The sequence below is a fragment of the Orbicella faveolata genome, unplaced genomic scaffold (assembly GCF_042242905.1).
Source record: "Orbicella faveolata isolate gen_17 unplaced genomic scaffold, um_ofav_v1 contig_12, whole genome shotgun sequence".
Lineage (NCBI taxonomy): Eukaryota > Metazoa > Cnidaria > Anthozoa > Scleractinia > Merulinidae > Orbicella > Orbicella faveolata.
In genome coordinates, this window is record NW_028301539.1 from 12,274,702 (window position 1) to 12,295,186 (window position 20,485).

At 38.6% G+C, this 20,485-nt stretch overlaps 1 protein-coding gene across 1 annotated transcript in view; it reads right to left on the minus strand.

Moving 5' to 3' along the window:
- Positions 1-1,080: 1,080 nt before the first annotated feature.
- LOC110061463 (uncharacterized) overlaps positions 1,081-20,485 on the minus strand; it is a 29,250-nt gene continuing 9,845 nt past the window's right edge. The window contains exons 2-18 of the mRNA XM_020768297.2: positions 15,989-16,645; positions 14,221-14,344; positions 13,801-14,024; positions 12,670-12,783; positions 11,637-12,314; positions 11,062-11,185; positions 10,528-10,730; positions 9,544-9,657; positions 8,300-8,968; positions 7,451-7,574; positions 5,879-6,102; positions 5,470-5,583; positions 4,996-5,109; positions 4,476-4,589; positions 2,053-2,082; positions 1,825-1,915; positions 1,081-1,561 (exon numbers count right to left, since the gene is read on the minus strand). Of these exons, the coding sequence (XP_020623956.2) occupies positions 1,492-1,561; positions 1,825-1,915; positions 2,053-2,082; positions 4,476-4,589; positions 4,996-5,109; positions 5,470-5,583; positions 5,879-6,102; positions 7,451-7,574; positions 8,300-8,968; positions 9,544-9,657; positions 10,528-10,730; positions 11,062-11,185; positions 11,637-12,314; positions 12,670-12,783; positions 13,801-14,024; positions 14,221-14,344; positions 15,989-16,645 (3,788 nt within the window). The 3' untranslated portion in view covers positions 1,081-1,491. The remainder of the gene's footprint in view (positions 1,562-1,824; positions 1,916-2,052; positions 2,083-4,475; positions 4,590-4,995; positions 5,110-5,469; positions 5,584-5,878; positions 6,103-7,450; positions 7,575-8,299; positions 8,969-9,543; positions 9,658-10,527; positions 10,731-11,061; positions 11,186-11,636; positions 12,315-12,669; positions 12,784-13,800; positions 14,025-14,220; positions 14,345-15,988; positions 16,646-20,485) is intronic.

Consider the following 20,485-nt stretch of genomic DNA (forward strand, 5'->3'; position numbering starts at 1 on the left):
TGAGAACGCCGAAATGTTATAATTTACCAAATATTATAATATACCAATTCACAAACCTCTTGATATATTAAAGTCGAGTACAAAGATTGAATGTCTTTCACAAACTAGGCTCGATAGACTGCCCCGTTGTTGTGCTGTCGTGTTTTGCTTGCCTTGTGTTCCGAATAATTCCAAGGCCATTTGAAGCAACGACTCGCGGTGGTTTGAACGTTATTAAGACTTTGTCGATGAAAATGCCCTGCAAGTTGGTCGGTCCCAGACCTAATTGCGTAAACAAAATTCAAAATGGCCGACACGTAAACAAAGGTAAGATACATAGAATAGACCATTTTACAGTTGTCTGCTCAGTGACCTGGCCTTTGGATGGCAGCGAGGTTGGAGTTGACCTTGTTTTGTTACAGACCTTACTGCTTTTGTTGTGTAAAACAAGTTGTTCTGATGCTAACTAGGTTCATTTACATGACAAAAGCAGTGAGGTCTGTATCAAAACAAGGTCAACTCCAGCCTCGCTGCCATCCAAAGGCCAGGTCTCTGAGCAGACAACTGTAAAATGGTCTATTACGATTAGTTTGGGCCCTTGTGGCAAACTTGGTTCAACAAAATGGGGAGTTCAAGAACTCGAGGTTGATAATGTAATGTTTGACTAAGGATAATGTAATGTTTGACTAATGTAATGTTTGACTAAACTCCTTTTGGTTTGAGTTTTCGGGATTTTGGAAAAAAATTTATGGGTACACGTACAAACACTCCCAGGTCTGGTTTTTTATTATTAATATTTTATTTTACCCTCAGTCAGCATTTCACCCCTGGTCTGCAGTCTGCAGTCTGCGTTTTACACTGACCGACGTGAATTAGATTCGAATATGAGAATGGCGATCGCAAGCTTTGTTAACGTTTCGCAAAATTTTGTGTCGGTAAATGTAATTTGTGATAATCGGCATAGACATAAATTAATATTTTGCCGACACGGAACAGAGAAACTGTGCGAGCGTAGTGCGCGAAGACTCATGGGTAGTACGTTTGTTAAAAGAGACGGTTGAGAAACTTGTGACATTCTACGGTTAGCCTTGCCACTAGCACTTTCACATAAGGTTTATTTTTATTGTTTTATTAACGTTATCTGATTTATATTTCATTCTGTTGTTTTTATATCAACCTTAAAACTCCAAACGTGGTGGTGCCACTGCATTTGGTCGGGGTACACGGTCCCTATTTTTCCTTACAAGAGATTTTTGGGTTTACGTGTCCGGCTTTGGTGCATGTAGGATATTATTTGATCTATCTCTTATCCGCTTTGTTTTAAGCTTATTGCCACAATTAAAACACATCTTGGGCCTGGCTGACCAACGAGGCCCATGCCTCAACCTTTGAGTGTGTTCGGTTGTGTAGTGAAGGCAAAAGGTTCCTTAAGAGCTTATGGTATAGTCATATGGGTATAGTTTGAAACCAAACACCTTTAGCTTCTAATGAAGGAGTTTATCTGTTTACAAATTACAACTCTCCAGTATATTGCCATCCATTCCTGTTGCTTCTCTGCTTTAGTTTAGCTGTTCTTTTCAGCCTATAAAAGTGATTCAAAACTATCAGAAGACCGTATAGATAAGTTGGGCTAACACCCAATGGAAAATAGATCCGCTTGAAAATACTTCAATTTCTTTATCACGTGTAACAAGTATGTAGTACATTGTTATAATTTCTGTTATCTTTCCCTGAGTAGCCACACCAGCAATAGTCTTTCTTTGTTTGCTGAATTTGAATCCTCCATTACAAATAACGGAATTTCAGAAAATTTAATATTTCTATGATTCTTAGTGAGATACTTACTTGTGGCAAAAGTATGGAACAGCTATTATCAGTGCTAGGAAAGACACAGCCAAGGCTCCTATACACACCCAGAAAAGGGTACGCAGTAACTCTGTGAAAAAAAGAACAATGTCAGAAAAATGGCAATACATCTTCAGATCAGAGTGATCGAATTTTCAATCAGCCGCCTTGCTGAAGATGGAAGAAAAAGAATCAATATCGTAAAACATGACACAAAAAAGATCATACCATCTCCTTCGTCTTCAGCTAACGGTGAAACTGAATGCAAAAGAAGAGAAAAAAGGAAATCAAAATACCCTGTTTGAGAAATCATTTATTTATTTTATTTACTTCACTTATTTGTTTATATATTATATATTATCCAACCCGGGCCGCAACCTCACAAACAAGATAGTCGCAGTATTCTTTGTTTTGTTTTATCGATTTCGTTTTCCTCTTGGATGGGGGGGTGGGGGGTGGGGGGGGGGGGGCGAAGGCAATAAAACTAAAAAAAAACTTTGTTGTATGTATCTTCATCTTTACTTTAGGAGGCGTTATTCAACAAATTTACAAAAAAATTATCAGGCAGTATAAAACGAATCACCATGTTTTGACTTGCGTTCACTTTTCCGTCACTAGATATAAGTTCTGATCGTTACATGTGAGTAGTCGCTGATAGTATTTCGTTATTTATCAGTTACATCCTTTCTTGATTAAGATGCACTTAAAATTATTCAGCAGACCAAATTTCCACTTAGATTTTAATTAAACTTAAAGTACGTATTTGATTTTGGCAAACATCGGGCTGATCGCAGATATCCTTGCCCTCGCAGAACTGAGATTGCGTTCATATCGCTTTGAAGCAAAAGCTTGTAAGATCACGCACGACGCCATCATCAGACCGTGTAGGTTAGAGGATGGTCTGTAGGTTTAACAATTCATAAAGCTGGGCGGCTGGAGTTATTCCCCTTCTGACTAACTGCACAGAATAATTTTTCCTTGTATGGATCACTGGTTTAATGATGCATTATTTGATGGTGTAATCCGTACCAATCTACTTTAGCTCTCAGATGTACTTTTGTCAGATATAAAATTCCATGCGATTAGTTTTAACATATATAGTGTCCTAGCCCTGTGGGAATTGCATGAAAACTACGGCAGAGTTTTGAAAAACGATATACCCAACCGCTATTCGTCCTCAGCAAAAATAAAGAAAAAAAAAAGTTATTTGTGTCGGATTTGAACCAGGGGCCCTAGGACGGTAATCCATTTCTGCACTCCTGCGTCCTACCAACTTAGCTATTGTATAGTTATTCCTTTCATACTCTAACGATCACAAAGGTCACAAAGTCCTCCTCAGAAGTACAGTTTGAAGGTAAAAGTTGGCCTTCTGCAGAAACCAAAAGTGCCAACTGCAATCGTATAAGATGTATAATGCATATTCCAAATTTCACTCAATTTTTGATGGGATGCTTAGCCCTGCTGCTAATATTGATCGTTCTGTTACTCAATGTCACCTGATTTTAACCCACTCATTCATCGGCTTCCTTGGCTTAGCATCAGGCCATATTCGACGAAATTAAAATTCACGGTGAAATTGTTTCAAATATTTTATCTTTGCAAGCATGCTATTTCACACCAGTATCAAGAGAAATGTTTCTACAACGTTACAGTTATCATTATTTTTACCGTTATGATTATGATTATGATCATAATTATAACAAAACTATAACAAAATTCTCGAACGTGATTGTCTATCAGCAGCCCGATTTGAGCATTAATTGGACAGTGTACGCGTCATGCTTGTAATTGGACAGTACTCGTCATTTTGCACGCGCTGTTGCGGTGCACTTTGTTGACTAAACTGCTATGTTTTTCAGCATTCATAACGACGTTTAATCGTTCAGCGCTCAATCGATGGTTTGTTCGTTTGTCGAATATTGTCATAGTTTTGATTAATTGGTAACAGGACTTCGCGTCGTCCAATTCAGTATGTAATCATACTCGTGATTAAAAAATCGGACTCCCGCTTCGCGGTCGTCCGATTTTGTTAATCACTCGTATGATTAAAGACCGAATTGGACCTCACTCAGTCCTATTACCATTATTAATCGTATCTATAACAAAATTCTCGATCGTGGTTGGTTCTCCGCGCGCCTATTTGTCACGTAATCGGCGAGCGATCACGTGGGTGTCCAAATACAGGTATCCAACTTTTTGTAATTGGATACCCACGTGATCCGCACGTATATTACGCGCGCTTTAATAGTTTCCTTTTTAATGTTTCTACAGTTTTTAAAACTTATAGAAAGCGCTACTCAGTTTTTCGCCCAAAAGAAGTTCTCCAAAGACGTTTTTAATTTCGAAATTTGCTAAAGATACGATCAATTAGTAATTGAACCTCCTGTCGTACAATTCATTGAGAAATCGTGCTCGTAATTTCAAATCGGCCTCGCGCTGCGCGCTCGTCCGATGTTGAATTACTCGCACCCTAGAGTGTCCTTGACATGATTATTGTATAATCTGCAGCTAGATTACGTCACAGGCGCTGATTTCGAAAATTCACTGTGCGCTTTCGGCCAATCAGAAAAGAGATAGTGAGTTCAATGTATAATAATTCCCTGAATTGTACTCCACACGGTCTAATTACTTTTAATGATTATAACACATACCATTTGAACAGTTTTTGCCCTCGAATCTTGCTGTACATGTACAACTATAATCGTTAATTAAGTTGGTGCACACACCGCCATTCTTGCAAGGCGTGGCACTACATTCGTCAATATCTGAAATGCGAAAACAAAGCAGCACCTCGTTTAAGAACGCATAAACAAGCATTACATTGAAACTGCAGTAGGTAGGATAGTTTTCAACAGAAAGTACATGTATTGTGGTTTTTCGGCACTGCAATTTCGTATATCCGAAAAGGCATGTACGATGGAGTAGAATACTATGTCTGTATCTCATTGTCAATAAGACTATAGCGGATTGAAGTACATTTTTAAAAAATAACCCCCGTAAAGAAATCTTTCAGAAATGCATACGAGCAAAGGGAGCGTTAGTATCTCAAACTGAATATCAAAATAGAACCGTTGGAATAAATTTTACTAAGAACACGTCAGCACTTAGCTTCATAGTGTTACGCATGACTCACGTGACAGGGTGAACAGGTCAGCTTAGTACAGAGCTTACCGTCACTGCAAGTCTTTCCGGTGAAACCAGAAACGCATGCACATTTGAAGTCATTGACGAGATCCTGACATTTTCCATTGTTTTTACATGGTCCCATTGCACAATCGTCGATATCTGAAATAAGAACGCGTCATTTAATTATGTGGCATTGCACATTTGCAATTCTTTGCCTGCTTCAATTATTATTCAAGCATAAATGGTAAGCAGAGAAATTATTCCCTGACATTAGCCACCACTTGAACAGTTTTTGCCCTCAAATCGTGCTGTACATATACAACTATAGTCGTTTAATATCTTAAATGCGAAAACAAAGTAGTACCTGGTTTAAGAAAGTATAAACAAACATTACATTGAAACTACAGTAGGTAGAATGGAATTTAAGAAAACAACAAGTTCGTCATAGAAATTGGACTTGATTTGATGGCTCGAGAAGCAGCGCAGTTTTGATGATAAGGACTCACTAAACTGACTTACTTGCGCTGCAGTTTCTTCCAGTAAATCCAGAGGCGCAGGTGCAGTTGTAATCATTCACGAGATCAACACACGTGGCACCATTTCGACATGGCTTAGGGGCACATTCGTCAATATCTGTAAAGAGGAGAAGGGGAAGAAAAAGTTAATAAAATCATGCTTGGGCGATCATCATGATTGTCGTCATAGTATGATAGGTATCTTGATCTGCTGACCATCTATTGTATGCTTACAAAAGTAATGTCAGGCAGGCAACAAACTGTATAGTTTACAATTCCTTGCTTGCTTCAGTTATTATTGTAAGCATAAATAGATAGCAGAGGAATGATTGTATCCTGACAAAAACCTCTTTCTGTGTTAGTTTCTGTCATAAAGGATCATTTCTTATGTGTATTAGGCATATAGATCTTACCATTGTTCAAGATAGTTATCCTTGCGGAGCCACTGGGTATGGTAGTTACTTTGTCTAATGACATCAAGGTCAAAAGGAAAGTTTCGTTTTTTTCAGGACGGTTATCTTCCGTAACATTCACTGAGATTTCGGCAGACTTTTCTCCAGGCTTGATTATGAGCTCTTGATTTAAAGAATGATCAAAGTCCAAGCGGAATATGGCATCTTCATTCATTGTTTTAAATCTATTGGGGAAAAAACAGATAGAAAACAATAGGAACCCTTTGTTTCCCAAAGAAAAAGGAATAACACAGTTTTCTCTGCCAGGGCCGTAGCCAGTATGAGGCAAATCGAGGTACTTGCACTTGCCTTTTTTTTAAAATCGTTTTTGCTGTTTATTTGTTTGTTTGTTTGTTTGTTTGTTTTTTTTTCGAAGGGGAGAGTAAAACACTGCTAAATACCCAGGAAGAGAATTTAACCATAGTCATTGCCTGAGTAATAATTCGTGTTGTTTCTGGGTACAGCTCTGGGTGTATGATATTAAAAGAGCTGTCCGGGGTTCAATGCAGTTTTACAATGTATATAGTTATTGCCTATATGACGTTTGTACTGTTCTATTGTTTACTTTTGAAGTTTATTAAACATGGTGCAACCCCACCTCTGTTGCAGGTTTGAGATCAGTTACTCAAAAAGTCGTTGAAACCAGTACAAATGTTGCCTTAATATTTTTTTTGTAAACGAACAGCACAAAGGAGCAAGGAAGTTATTAAACACTAATATAAAGCGATGGCCAAATATATATCACGTACTATTAATTGCCTGCTTAACAAATTGACGCCAGTTTTTCATGCTTTTGTCCTGTTATTGATCATGAATTTCGTCATAACGTTGTCAAAGTAGCTGGGGATCCACGAGGCGATAGCCGAGTGGATCCGCAGACTACTTTGAAAATGTTATGACGAAATTCATTATCAATAACAGGACAGACGTATGAAAAACGGAGGTCAATTTGTTTTTTACTATAACAAAGTGTCAAATTGTACGCTCTCGCTCTTGACGCATCGCATAAATTATAAATTCATGTGTCTGTCCGCTTATTGACAATGAAAAATAGCCAATGAGGGCGCGAGAATCTCTGCAGTTATCGTAAAAAATCAGCCTGTGAAATCTGCCAGTCTCTCGGCTGCTTTTAAGGCGTGTTTGTCTGAAGGATAATGTCTTATATGAAGAGATAACGTCTTTGGACATCCTTTCAGGTAAAACTCCAAAACGAATGTTTACTATCAATGTTACTTTAAGCGTAGTCAATAGGGGGAAATAGTTATGAAGCCCGACAAAATTTTAGTTCGCTTTTTAGGCCTTGACCGTGCATAAACCACACCTTGAAGTTGTTTACTTCTTTCTGAGGTACTAGCCAATAGAAACGTTTTGGTTACCTAATTCATGAACAATGCATTAGCACAAACAAAAGATTGTGCACGGTCTTGGATCCTACAACATAAATCTTGTCAACTTTGCTTGCTCCTTTGATAATTTCTGGGCTTCCATTTCCCTCTGTTAAATACTATGATTTAAGATATAGTTTATCCTTACGTTAGCACAGAGGCTATGAGGACATTTCCATCCCGCACAACAGGAACTATCAACTTGCCAACATCTTCATTAACACTCACGTTGGCGTTGACAAACTTTGCTTCCACCATAAAGCGAGTGGAGGCTTTGAGGACGAATAAAACAAGAATCAATGTTACTCAGACACAACTTACTTTCCTAATTCGCTCTATTAAATAGCAATGCCAGTGATATTACTAGAGCAGTTCTGTGTTTTTATTTCGTTGTATTCTTTTGTTACTTTGTAATGCACTCTAGTAGTTTTATTGAACGTGTAATTTGCCTTGCTTGGTTTACTCATTAAAAATTAAAACATATACTCATAAGATTCAGAATAATTACTTTAATTATTTAGCCTACCTTTCCTGGTGCAGAAGCAGCCGTACGGCCCATTTTAAGGCAGTGATTAGAAGTCAATGTCATTAGGAGCAATCAGTTTGTTAGAACATAATTATCTCAAGATCAGTAGAAGAAAACTTGTCCGGTAAGTTTTTCAGTCCAAGCTAGGTTTGTCGTTGACAATAAGCAGCCCGTTAGAAAGTTAACTAAAGTTTCAAACGGTATGCACAAAAGAAATAAATTGTCCCTAAATAGTAGACATTCGAACCTTTGAGCTCCAATTAGATTCAAGTTCTTTAACCTCCAACTGAGCAGTATTTGGAAATATCTGAAAAAGTACGACTTTTGAAATAAACACCTGCCAGTGTGGGACTAACTTGACCCTTCAATCACTGAACCTCGATCTCAAGTGATTTCTTGACCGGGCATAACACATACGACCATTAAGTTGATATAAGCGCTCAACCACCTGAGCCTTTGTTTTGAACTAACCTTGTGTTCGACTTTCCTGTTCAAGCTGTTGTATTTCCTCCCCTGTTATAGCATCATTAATGATCTGAAAATAGCTGACACAGATTTCTTTTATGTTTCCAGTTGAGGCTAAGGAAACGTTAACAGCTGATCCTCTGTTATTCCAGGGAATGGCTGCAGTGGGGTCTGTCACCTTTACACTGTTCATATACAGGTCAAGTTCTTGAAGGGACTGTGAGTAGACGATTGCAACATGTACCCACGTGTTTACACCGGGGAATAGCCCTTTTCTCTCAAGAAGAGTGGTGGAATTCCCGCCTACAATGTACGCCTGTCCTTCTAAGCGTGATACAGTTCGAGTGACGGTAAACTGTACGTGAAACAATCCTTGATTTAAGGGAGTAGAATACAAGATATGTACGTCTTCATTTTCAGCCACTGCCCCATTCACATAGGCTAGGAATGATATTGTAAAATTGTCGCCAGAATTGGAATTTCCTAAGCATTGATCGGCAAAGGGACCCAGAACTACTTCCTTTTTCATTGGTATGCAAAGTCCATGGAAGTCGTTCCTTTCGGTCGCATTTGCGCCAGCTGGCAGCACGTTGCTTTGAAAAGATTGGTTGCTTCCGGTATCATAGCCGTAAATACGGCTAGCTCCAGTTGGAAACAAATACCACAGGTAAGAAACTATGAAAAACAAAACAACAACATCCAATTGATCATGAACAATTCAAAAAACAAATAACTTTTAAGAATCGAACCAGACTTGCAAACACAGAATCATGTCACTTGGTGAAATTAATGGCAGACTGAATAAGTTAGTGAGTCTGTGTGTATGTGTTTTAGAACAATTTCCCAATTCGTTTCTTTCCAAGTTTATTTCTGGCATTTTAAACCAAAGAGTGCTATTATAGAGATTGTCGTTTGGACGGTACACATGAAATATATCCATGATGGTTCAGCGAATGAACTCTTGAACTGTATTATCCAATGATCCAGTTTTTAATAAGACTTAACATAATTGTCACGTCTCAGTTTAAAAGTCACAGGTTCGGAGTGAGAACTGGTAAGGCGCAAGGCTTGCTGTTACATTTAAAACTTAAGACGGGCAACAGAAAGAAAGCTTTTTGTCCGGCAAATATACCTGACGGCCGTTGGCTGAGAATGCTCGACTGCCAAAAAAGAGAATATTGAGAATTTCAAAAGCGATGCTTTCAGGCGTTGCTTCAAACATCCCTTTGGCTCTTTTTTTAACGTTTTACCTTGTGTACAGTTTCTTCCAGTGTAACCAGGGATACACGTACAGTTGTAGTCATTCACCAGATCATTACATGTTCCCTGGTTTTGGCACGGGCTCTCAGCACAATCATCAATGTCTGTAAAAAAGAGCAAGGCGTACGTTTTCTTCAATGGTGATTATTATTGAATTTATAATAGATTCTACATTTATTATTTAAAGAGCAAAATATCGCGATTTGCCAATTATTTATCGAAGCCGAAGGCTGAGGTAACTAATTGATCTGCGAGACAGATCATTGCGATAACCGAGTTCAATAGTTGTGTTTTATTATGTGGCTAGCTCCGTGAGCGGGCAAGATGAATCGTCCTGCGCTGTGATTGGCTACCCGAGCGGGCAAGATGGAGCTATCTTGCCCGCTCCTGACTACCCACCGTGTCCCGCAAGAAAAATTTCCCCGAAAGCCATATAGTAAATCCTTTATTAACCAAGCTTGTTCGGTCAAGATGGCTTGATATTGGTCTCGTTCTTTTTTTGCGAGTTTATGGACCTCGACTCCGTCTCGTTCCATAAACATGCAAAAAAAGAACTTGGCCAATATCCAGCCATCTTGAACTCACACTTGGTCAATAACCCATACATCACTCGACTCTTGCAGCTTAAGGAAGCGATCCTCCATTTTTCACAACGTGAATTATGCACGGGCTGAAAAGTATTTGCAGCAAAAGACATTTAGACGGTATTACGCATTAGCAGACCATTATTTGTAGGCAGTTATTTGCAGGTCACGTGTTGGACCCTCGGCCAATGAAAAGAAAGCAAAAAAACAAAACGTGCATGATAATGGCTGGTATTGCTCGAGTTATCAGCGGTTTGATACACAATCGAGGCAACTTGGTTATTGTGCATCGCATTGACCCTTTAGCCTCATACGTGTCTTCTTGGCGTGCTCAACTGAGACTGAAAAAAACTGTTAGCTAGGATACGTGTTAGTTATCACTGTTCTTACCATTGTCTAATATAGTAACGTTCACAGTCCTTTGTGAAAAAATGGTTACACTGTCCGATGGAGATACTGTCACTGAAAAGGCGTTATTTTCTTCAGGTACTTGGTCGTCCATTATCACTACCGAGACGTTTCCAAATGTCTCTCCAGGCCGAATAACAACTTCTTGACTTGACGACATGAAAGTTTCATTCTTTATGAAAAATCTTTTGGAGAGATAATATCAAAATGATCATTTTACTATTTTTAAAGAAGCCCAGTTAACTGGTTGCGGGCTTTGAAGTCTGATAAACACACATCCCTGGTGTGTCTTTAATTAGAGGTCACAATATACTTTAGATGGGAAGGATCATCAATGTTTCATCACATTATAGTATAAAAATGAGTTATTTACAATTTTCGGACATAACATAATATAGTGACAAATAAACGAAACAAAATAATCACTTCAGTGAAAGGTAAGAGGACAAAGGGTATAAATTGCAAAGATGACGAAATTCCACTTATTGAATCCTCTGAAAACTTAGTCTCACTTACTTTACTACTGATGCTATCAACAGGTTTCCAGTTCGTGACAAGGGGATTGTGAGCAAGCCAGTGTCTTCGCTTTCGGCTATGTTTTCTTGGCTCAACTCTAACTGTGCCATCGATGGGCTGGTAGCTTTTGGAAATGACAACTCAGAATTAAATCATCGAAACAAGTTTTCACAAATTTTGTATAAATTATAGGAAAAATCAAGACATAATTCCTAATTTTAAGAGGAACGTTTTTAAAATGTTTGCTGCTGTAAACTAGAGCAAATGTTATTTCCCGCACGCTGAGGAAAACGCAAAGTGTTAAGTGTCGACGTACGTTTTTGGCGGGCGACGTGCTTCTTGCCCTAGCTAAGTTAACTTGCAGCAAGTAAAGAGTACCCGTGAATAAATGAACTTTCTCGGCCTCACCGTGTGGCTAAGACTTTCACCCTTAGACTGAACACAAAATTGTGCATATCGGAGAAACATGACACATATAGAGGACCGTCATGAAAAGTAGCAAAGACTCTAGCTGGGCGGATGTGGCTGTCCCCCTAAATATTGTAATTCTATTTATTTTCATTCAAAATATTAACCTTGTTGTCGAGTTTCTTGCTCCAATTGCGCTACTTCCTCCGTAGATGAGCTGCCCTTGATGATTTGAAAGTAGCTGACAAAAATATCACGTTTGTTTTGAGTGGAACCTAAGGACAATTGAACGGCTGATCCGTCGTTTTGCCAAGGAGTACTTATTACTGGATCTGATGCAGTAACCATCACACTGTTCATATACAAGTCCAGACTTCCAGAAAGTGAGTACACAATAGCAACATGAACCCAAGTGTCAGTTGCAGGAAATTCTACTTTTCTCTCCAGAAGGGTTGAAGAGTTACCACCAACAATAAAAGCATGCCCCTCAAGACGAGCGAGTTTCTTGGTGACCATGAACTCGACATGGAACGAACCTCGACTCGATGACTTGGTGTCAAGTACATGCACATCCTCATCCACATCCAGTTGAACTGACCCATCGATATAAACTAGTAATGAAATGGTAAAACTATCACACACGGAACCATTTTCTAAACAAGGATCTGCAAACTGTCCTAGGATGACTTCGTTGGCCTTTGGAACGAGGAGGCTATATGAATTGCCCTTGATCGAGACATTTATTTCAGGAGACAGTTCGTTGCTTTCAAAAGACTGATTTGTTACTGGTTCATAACCGTAGACGCGGTTTGCTCCAGTGGGAAACAGGTACCACAGGTAGGCATCTGCAAAATGAAACACATCAATACATCACAGTTGTTTGGAAATTTTGATTAAATTTTTTTCGCCATCTTTAGTATTGAGATGCGCGGTTTGATGTGTGGCATATGCGCGCTGTTATATCAATTAAAAAAAAACGCAACGAGTTAAGTTGTCCACATTGCCATATGTATCAAGGGTCTTTTACACTTGTCATTTTATAGATTGAAAGTCAAGTGAATGATTTCTTGCTGAAATCACCACCGAGCCAGTTACCACAACGACCAATCAAAAATGATATGAGCATTCATGAAAACTATAGGATTAACCAGTGACAGTGAATTAAGCGATCAAACTTGTGATCAGAAGATAATATCATACCTTGGCTGCAGTTCTTTCCACTGAATCCTGGAGTACAGCTACAGTTGTAATCTAACACCAGGTCAGTGCATGTTCCATTGTTTTTACATGGACCACTCACGCATTCGTCGATATCTGGAATATATCGTAAAGAACTGTCGGCTAACGTAAATAACTTGACTATACGAAAAAAGTTGAGACGCCCCGTGTCAGCCTGTGTTATAGTCAAGTATTAGAGGTACCGTCACCTCGTGCTTATTGTATCGGACCTGAGATCATTTCGTTCATTGCCTGATTTCAAACCGAAAAGGACTAGGTACTAGTCTGTGAATTATGGGATTAGCAACTATTGATCCCCGAGGTGCAGACCAAGCTTTGAAAAATCCCCAAGTTTGGTGTACATAGACCCAATAGTAGGCAAGATACAGCCATTTGAAAACGTCAAAATAAGAAATGTATCGCCATCCGGACGCTGTGTCCGGATGACCAAACATTTCTTTGTTAATTTTGACGTTTTTAAATGGCTGTATCTCATTTAAAACTAGCCCGATTAACGCCAAACTTTGAAATTTTGTGAATCTCGGTGTGCTCTTTCTGACTATGTGGATCAATAATTGCTTATTTCATAATTTACAGACTCGTACCTAGTCCTTTTCGACTTGAAATCAGGCAATGGCAATTATTACTCACGAGATAAATATAGAAGTTACCTGCCGAGGTCCATCGCCTCATTTAAGAGGATACTGTAGTTGCGGGCTGATAAATCAGTCTCCACGAGCAGGTATATTTAATACAACTGGTGTGAAATGTTAAGCTAGGTGTTACTGATGTGGCGCCCAAGAGTTTTCAGAACATTTCAGTGATACTACAATAATTGCATCAAACAAATGCATCATCATTGTAGCATCAACTTAAACGGCAGCCAGCATTGACACCTCAGAGTAAAAGAACTGAAAATTGCCGGAAACTATCACGAGCTACTTAATCGGATTTCTTTTTAATATTTTTCCGGAATACGTTGTTCGCGTGACTAAGTGATCACTGTTACGTTACTTTCCATCCTTTCGGTGTGACCTGGTACATTCTATTTATTTCAATCGGTGACAGCCGTGAAAGAAAAAAAATAAACTGTCCATAAAACATTGTACCCACCGTCATCAAGTATGAAAATTTGAACAGCTCCAGGAACATTTGTAACATCGTCATCTGAATTTAACGACAGGGCAAAGGATTCATTCATTTCTGGTTTAGTGTTGTTTACAATTTGCACTGATAGACTCTTTAAGATCTCTCCAGGTTTAAAGATCAGCTTTCCATTCTGAGAGTCTTGAAAGGTAAAATCAGAAGATGAGGCAGTACCATTTGATAAGGAGTACCTGAAGGGCAAAACATATATACTCGTGAATAAAAGTATTCAACCGAACAGTTCCATTCACTTACTTATTCTTATCAATAGTTTTCTTAATAACGAGAGTGGTAAGATAGTTAGTTTCGCTCTTAACGGATATACCTGGTAGTATCGGTGTCAATGTTACGTTTGTGTTATGTGCAGTTTATTGTCAGCGGACTTACATCACTATTGATACCAGTGCAAGGTTGCCTTCTCTTTCAATGAAGATAGTTACTGTTCCATCTGATTCACTAAAGACTCTTGACGACTGGCTTACTGTTACGGTTGTTCGATTGGGAGTTGTAGCTGAAATATATAACCAAGTAATAATTACGTTTTTCTTTACTGCAACTGCTCAGGTTTCCTTACACAATCTGTTTTAAATCAATTGTATATTTTAATGGTAACATTTTTAAGTTTAGAACTCCCTCAGCACCTTTTATTCACAAAACAATAACACTCCCAGCTGAAACACAGTTTTCTATTGGTCGAGAACATATCATGTGACACATCCCAAAACTGTGCATACTCCCCAAGACAACAAAACTCACTGACTAAAAAGCTCGAAAGATCAAAGCTGAGAATAAATGTATGATATTTCAGTCCAGTATTCATGAGAAAATTTAGAAATGAACAAAAAGGACAATAGAGTCTGTTCGAATCAGTTATTATTATATGGCTGTGTCTCACAAGGACTGGGAACTACCGAATTCAAGAATTTGATTGGCTGAAATCAATATTGAAAGCGGTCTAGGTTTTCCCATCTATAGACCAGCATCTAGACCGGTTACACTTTGCGGTGAAAAAGTTGCAAACTAAAATGTAAAATATTGACTATTTTCTTCTAACAATATTTATTTATGGAAGTGCCTAAAAGTTTGATGAGAAAAAAAAGTAAAGAGAACGAGGAAACTTTGGCAAAATTAAGTTCGGCTCATCGCCGTTCGCAAGCAAGATGTCAGCTAGTAAGAACAAATTACATAAAGCGAATCAAATTGTTCTTCTTTGCCATATAATAAACATCTCATTAACCGAGCTTAGTCGGTCTGTATGGGAGAATCTTGACCTCAGTCGTGTGCACAGACCTCACTGCGTTCGGTCTGTACTCACGACCTCGGTCAAGATTCTCCCATACGGACCTCCTGCTCGATTAATAAGAGCTAAGGATTAACCATGACTTACAATCGACCAAAGAACCTTTCCCTTCGTATTATAATTATCATGCAAACTATCATCACAGCAACTCTCTGAATTTTGGCATCAAAGAAACGTACTTGCAAAACAGTTTATTTTACCTAGAACTAAACTGGAGCTTAGTAAATGAACAATGCCTCCGTTAAAAAGTCCTCTGTAAACCCGGTTTATTCCACTAGAAATGTACAGTTGACTCCCAATGACTCAAACCAGCGCTAGTTCGAACCCAAGTTGATTCCACCGGATTTGCTTTTTACTTTATTTGTTCTTACATTTACTGTAATTTTACTTCAGGTCAAACGTTGCATGTGCCCTCAATAGTTCGAACCTCACTAGTGAGTCATAGATCTCCTGAATAAACCGAAAGAGATTGGCTGTAAACCGCCAGGGACTATTTACAGACTATTTGTGAAATTAGTAGTAACTCATTGCAACCAGGTACTCATTTAACTATCCTTTTTTATTGCCCCTGTTTTTTGTTTGTTTTTTCTTCCCTTCAGATCTGTTATGATTTGCAATGTATGCAAAGTATCGTTTCAGTTTTACCTTCTTCCTGTAGTGAAACTGATCAAAAAACAACCCGTCTTATTTTCTAATATGTGGCCATTTGTTACCATCTCCCGACAGTTCGCGCCTTACATAATTTCTCTTACAACGTAAAGGTACGAGTTATCGAGAGTCAACCGTGGTTCCGAGACACGAACATGAAATAACCAGCAAGAAGCCAATCTCAATTATATGATAATTACAACCTACCTTGAGTGAAACTCTGGTCTTTCAATGCTGTTACATCAGCTTGACTGATCGCGACTCGAATAATTTGTAAATAACTCAGGAAAAAACCGTTCGAACTATTAGAGGAACCAAGGGTCATATTGGCTTGAGTGGAGCCGTTGAAAGCGACAGAAGAAGCATTTGATTGCTCCTTGGTACCGTTGAGGAAGAGTTCCAAATAATCTGCTTTGGTATAGACAATTGCGACATGAATCCATCTGTCTATTTGTTGAATTACACCTGTTACGTCTGTTCTGTAAGGACCACGAGCTACAGTGGCACCACCCACGTAATGGGAGCCATTGTTATGGACACTAAACTGAAAAAGGTATTCCGCATCAGCTAGTGGCATTTGATGGATGACGTCTACAGTATTATTTTCTGGAATTGATCCGTTGATCTTAAACAAAAACGAGACAGTGAAGTTTTGACAGACTCCAGCATCTGCGAGACAGCTAGCAGAAAACTGTCCAAGGTTGACCTTTTCTCCTGCTGGCACCCAAATCCCATTAACATTATCGTCAGTGGTAACTCTTAAATCACTGGGGAGAACCTCGCTTTCAAACGATTGGTTAACCTGTGGTTGGTATCCATGTAAACGATTTGTAGCATTTGGAAAGAGGTACCATATGTAGCGATCTGCAAAGTAATAAGCACCGTTCAAATAACTTTTTCAGCTGTTTAAGAAATGCAAGTCGCCTAACGTGCAATTACTCGTACGAGGAAGTATGATCATATCAAGCCTGTTTCAAAGCAGCTACACTGGCTTCCAGTTAGACAGCGCATTGATTACAAGATATTACTTCTGACTTATAAAGCGCTTAATATAACGGCCAGGCCCCTCGCTACATTACTGAACTGCTAGGGCCCTATTTACCAACCAGGAATTTGAGATCTTCCTCTAAAATCTTACTGAATGCACCACCTCACAAGCTAGTAAGATATGGCCATAGGTGTTCCTAATTTGTAGCAGCCAGTCTATGGATCGGAACTCTCTTCCCGATGATATCATGCAGAGTAGCTCGCTACTGGAATTCACGACCCATATGAAAACGCAACTTTTTAATAAATGTTATAACTTAGATTACCATGTAACATAGTCCTCACTTGAATTTTTATTGTTATTATTAGGGTAATTGAGAAATATTTAAATTCGTAACGTTTCTAGCTTCCGCTATAACTGTAAAATTTGTAATCGTGAACTTTGGACTGTAATTATTGTAAAGCACTATTAAGCTAATGGGAAATAGCGCTATATAAATAAGGTATTATTGTTATTATTATTGTTATCATTATCATTATCATTATCATCATCATTATCATTATCATTATTATTATTAGTAGTAGTATTATTATTTATGGTCTCTTGTATCTTCTACTTCTAGTTACGACAAAATCTTATGTTTTTTGTAGCAGGATGCGGGGTGGCCTCGCTGGAGACCACACACGTACCTTAATGTGCCACTCTGAATAAACAAAGTCTACTTATTTTTCTTCCTATGTATTGAAGTTGTTATTTACAATAAAGCGATTGATTTTTATTTGTGATTGAACTAACCGAAATTATAGTTCGCCACTACGTTTTCCTCTCTCATCATTGGCTAAAACTGATCACTTGGTACCATCTTGAACAGTCAGGCGATAAAATGCCCACGGGCGGACTATCAGATGTTAGTATATGCCACACAAGTGAATAGTACTTTTCGCGCGCTCTGATTGGTTAACTCGGAGGTGATTAGCAAGTACTATTCACCTCCGAGCAGCCGGCGCAAGGGATTTTAAACTTTCCGACCGCTTGTCACACATAAAATAACGTTTTGGTCCGCTAATTATTCAGCTTGTGTGGTAAATACTAAAACAATTATTCACCTCAGTGTCGGTGATGGATATTCACCTCGAAGCTTCGCGGCTCGTTAAATATCCACCACTATTCACCTCCACTTCGGTGAATAATTGTTAATTATAGCTCACCACTAAATTTTCTCCGATTCTTACTGGTTTAACTTGATCACGTGACGCGATAGTGTTCATCCGCGGAGAGACGCTAGTGCCCCTCCTAGGAAAATACCCGAATGGATAGTACTCGTCCGTGAAAATATTTCTGTAAACAAGCGCGGACTTATAGAAAGCAAACAATTGAAATTGTATTAAGAGTCCCTGTCTATAAATATGGAAAATAACTCGGCAAGGGTCGAAAATTCGATTTCGCTCACATTTTTATAGTGAATAGGCTAGGACCTGACAAACACTACTGGATAGTTTTTTTGGCAAAATATCCTTGTATTTCAAAGAAATATGCAAATTACCAAATTCCGTTTAAATCGTCATTTGACGCACCATTTTATTAAACAAGTTTGAGAGCCTCGCATGCAAAACCACATCATTGTTCCGTCTTAGCTTTAAAACACTCAAATAATTTTGTGCAATGTTTAAATGTGTACTGCGTTGATTTTAGGGAATGTTGTCTTGTCTTTTTAATTTGGGTGCAAAATAATTAAATTTCGAAGGCATGGATTTCATTCACTTAAAAGTACTTCGTGAATATTATTAATTTTCACCATGTGCGAAACCTTCAAATGGATTAAAGCTTCTGGTGGTTGAATCGCAGAAGGATGGTCTACAGATTCCTGTAAAAATTTCTTTGGGTAAATGATTGTGAGCGACGCGAGAGCTTTTCAAAGTACGTTAAAAATGCAAATATTTGACCATCCGTCGTCAAATTTCAATTTACGGGTTAGACGTATATTTTAGCATGCGCCACACGACTTGACCTATATTAAGTTGAAATAGACACGGAACTGATAATTTCCAAATGTTCTAACCTCATTTGCTGTAAAAGGCAGGTCCAAAGCCGATTTGACGTGTTTCTCTCACTATTCGTCGCACATAAAGCAGAAGTTTGCTTTTGTTTACATAACGTCCGATGTACATCGCCAACTGCCGACTTATTTAATGGTCGAATACAATGAATCTGTGACCCTCTTTCGACACATATGATCATCAATGCATCTAAGTAAAAAACGGCTAAGTCATTTGTAGACATAGTTGCTTGCTTTGCACTACATCAAGATATTACGTTTGATCATCATGGTTTTTGGCCTGGATCCTTGCTTGCAGCGGTTCCTTGTTTCTTCGTCACGCAATGCTGTCAGCCCATTTTAGGGGGTAAGGGTAGGACGATTTCTATCCGTAAAACGTAAGGTTCCGAAAGGCTTCGAACCACTGGGAGCACACAATCTTGTTGAGTAGGAAGAGATTAAATTAAGAAATGAAAAGAATGAATAGTTTACCATTGCCCCTGTTGTCATCTTTTACTCGACCACCGCTACCTAAATACCCTGCGTAATACTGTAACGGTAACCTCGTACCTAGGTCTTTTCGCGCTGTGCAATTATTTTTGGATTACATATAATAAAGTGGGCTACCCTCGGGGAAATGGGTGGTGACCGCTCAATAGGGGTTGGCCGCTTAACATAGGTTGGCGTGCCTTGAATATTTAATTTTTCACTATCGGGTTAAATTTCTTGGTGAACATGGAGTCAATTGAAGACAATCACGATAGACGTGTGTTTGAATTATCACTCGTCACCTTCAATTTCAGACTCTTATCTGCCATCGACACTAGCTTTATCAGCTGTTGTCTGAAACATCAGAACGTACAACAAAAGTGATTTGGACCGAGGCCACGTACATTATAGAATACGATTATTTAAATATACACATATTATTATATATATGAACAGATGGACAATGAATAAATTGTTTCACTTATCCTGAGAGTGCTCCATACGAAAATAGATCAAATTTTGCAGCATATGCCGTGATGGCATTGCGTGACGAACAAATAACGGCTAGAAGATTGTGCTGCGCCGACACGCTTTTCAGGAATGGTAAGCAATCGATTACAAGTAATTTTTGGCGCAGTGCAAAGCAAGCAGCTATCTACAAATGACTCAGTCGTTTTTGACTTAGATGCAGTGATGATCATCTGCGCCGAAAGATGGTCACAGATTCATTGTATTCCAATAGTAGGTTGACAGTAGGCCATGTACATTGGACGTTAACGTTGTGTAAACAAAAGTAAACTTCTGCTTTATGTGCAACGAGTAGTGAGAGATCGGCTAGAAACACGTCAAATCGGCTTTGGACCTGCCTTTTTACAGCAAACAAGGATGGAACATTTCGAAATTATCAGCTCTGCGTCTATTTCAACTTAATATAGGTCAAGTCATGTGGCGCATGCTGAAATATATGTCTGACCCGTAAATTGAAATTTGATGACGGATGGGTCCGTGGGTCATTCGTCCATTTAATTTTCTTTTAAAATCAAAAATTGAAAATTGATACCAATTTTTGATTTTCATGACTTTTTATCGTAAAAAATACGAAAGTGCTAAATCGAAAATATTTGACTTTTTTCCTTTCGGTAGAACATTGAAACGGAACTTATATTTTTGCTTTAGTCCTGTCAACAATGAA